The following is a 2500-nucleotide window of genomic DNA, read 5'->3' as shown; positions in this document are numbered from 1 at the left end:
AGGCCACATATGAACTTTCAATTTTGATCGAAACACGTTTATGGTTTCTCCTTTTGTTAACATGTCTATCTAATACTATCTGGAGAATTAAAAAAACAACCCATCTAACCATTTGTACACTTTAAAAAAAAGCCTTACTACAAACCATAGTAGATTTGTATATGTGTGAGACCATCTGAAAATGAATGTCTAACATCTAACAACTTGTTTTCCTTTTTCTGTTTTTTTGTTTTATTAATAAAAGTGAATGCAACCAGAAACAAATGCATAGCAAAATAAGTCACACACACACAAACACACACATACATATATACATATATATATATATATATATATATATATATATATAGAGAGAGAGAGAGAGAGAGAGAGAGAGAGAGAGAGAGAGAGAGACATACATACACACACACACACATGAATATGACCAGACATACAAAGAATGAAAAGATGCTGGTCACACACCTGCCTCAGGCCGGTGACACTATAGGCATGTCCGGTGACCAGACCGTTGGCCAGGTACCCCTCACTGCCATCCCTAGTGGTGTTCTGTTGGTGCAGCAGATCCCCCATGACACACAAGGCAAAACAACTGAGAGAATCTACCCGGTGTATAAGACAATACCACCCACCATGGTGCAGTGGTAAGTGCCAAAGACAAACACACAGAAATGCCGACCCCTGTCACGTGTTTGTAGGAACTATCAGGAAATTTGGTACGAACATTTTGAATTTGGTAGGAACACTCAGACTCCGAGCCACATCAGCAAACATACATTTTATCTACAAGGCATACACACACTTGGGCCTACCTGAAACATGGTGTAACTGCTATGATTAAGCTGATTGGTCCACTCAATAATGTTTCAATGTAAACACGCACATGATTACCCGAGCGTTTTCACGTGAGATCAAGGTTAACAGCTCAAATTAAATACCTACCCCCACCCCCCCAAAAAATAACACCACCAACACAAAGCAGACCAAACAAACTCACTCACCATGATAGAACAACCAATCAGAGCCCCCCGGTCGATGGCTTTGAACAGGACGCTGATGATATTGCGTGGGTAGTTGGCCTCCTCTCCACTCAGCTTGTAGGTCTCTGCGACGCCACCTGTCAGGTCCGTCAGTGAATCGGCCATGACGCCTGATTTCAGAGCCTCATAAGATCCATATACCCTGGACAATTAAAAAAAAAAAGAAAAAAAAAAAAGAAGAAGAAAATTTACAATATTCAACAAATGCAAGTGATAATTGCTTTCTGTATGAAAAAGGTTAAAAAAAAAAAAAAAAAAAAAAATATATATATATATATATATATATATATATATATATATGTGTGTGTGTGTGTGTGTGTGTGTGTGTGTGTGTGTGTGTGATAAACTGGGACTTGTCATGTGGTTCCTCCCTTCCAATTCCTCTCTGCAACTGCAAGAGCAAAATACATACTATTCCACTAGAACTACTACAAACACATAATCAAAGCAATATTCCACTAGAACCAATATAATCACATAATCCAAGGCACTTTCCACTAGAACTAATAATACAAAAACATAATCAAAGTCATATTCCACTTGAACTAATACAAACACAAAATCCAAGACAGGTTCCATGAGAACCAATACAATCACATAATCCAAGGCAAATTCCACAAGAGCTAATAATACAGACATATAACCCAAGGCACGTTCCGCTAGAACTAATAATACAAATAATCAAGGTCACATTCCAAGGCACGTTCCACTAGAACTAATAATACAAACACACAATCCAAGGCACGTTCCACTAGAACTAATAATACAAATAATCAAGGTCACATTCCAAGGCCTGTTCCACTAGAACTAATAATACAAACACACAATCCAAGGCACAGTCCACTAGAACTAATAATACAAACACACTATCCAAGGCACATTCCACTAGAACTAATAATACAAACACACAATCCAAGGAACGTTCCACTAGAACTAATAATACAAACACACAATCCAAGGCACGTTCCACTAGAACTAACAATACAAACACACAATCCAAGGAACGTTCCACTAGAACTAATAATACAAACACCCAATCCAAGGCACATTCCACTAGAACTAATAATACAAACACACAATCCAAGGAACGTTCCACTAGAACTAATAATACAAACACCCAATCCAAGGCACGTTCCACTAGAACTAATAATACAAACACCCAATCCAAGGCACGTTCCACTAGAACTAATAATACAAACACCCAATCCAAGGCACGTTCCACAAGAACTAATAATACAAACACCCAATCCAAGGCACATTCCACTAGAACTAATAATACAAACACATAATCAAAGACACGTAATAATACAAACACATAATCCAAGGAACATTCCGCTAGAACTAATAATAAAAATAAATAATCCAAGGCATGTTCCACTAGAATTAATAACACACACACATAATCCAAGACACGTTCCACTACAACTAATAATACAAACACCAAGGAACGTTCCACTAGAACT

General features: G+C 37.7%; 1 protein-coding gene across 3 annotated transcripts in view; it reads right to left on the bottom strand.

Moving 5' to 3' along the window:
- LOC143281010 (calpain-9-like) overlaps nt 1-2500 on the bottom strand; it is a 41707-nt gene that overhangs the window by 35118 nt on the left and 4089 nt on the right. For all 3 annotated transcript variants that reach the window (XR_013055083.1, XR_013055084.1, XM_076585891.1), the window contains exons 4-5: nt 999-1179; nt 463-546 (exon numbers count right to left, since the gene is read on the bottom strand). Coding sequence is in view for 1 of the 3 variants with exons in the window: in XM_076585891.1 (XP_076442006.1) it covers nt 463-546; nt 999-1179 (265 nt within the window). In the remaining 2 variants the exon portion in view is untranslated. The remainder of the gene's footprint in view (nt 1-462; nt 547-998; nt 1180-2500) is intronic.

The sequence above is a fragment of the Babylonia areolata genome, chromosome 4 (genome assembly GCF_041734735.1).
Source record: "Babylonia areolata isolate BAREFJ2019XMU chromosome 4, ASM4173473v1, whole genome shotgun sequence".
NCBI classification, from domain to species: Eukaryota; Metazoa; Mollusca; class Gastropoda; order Neogastropoda; family Buccinidae; genus Babylonia; species Babylonia areolata.
Note: the sequence above shows the minus strand (reverse complement) of the source record. Positions and strands in the feature narration are given on the sequence as shown.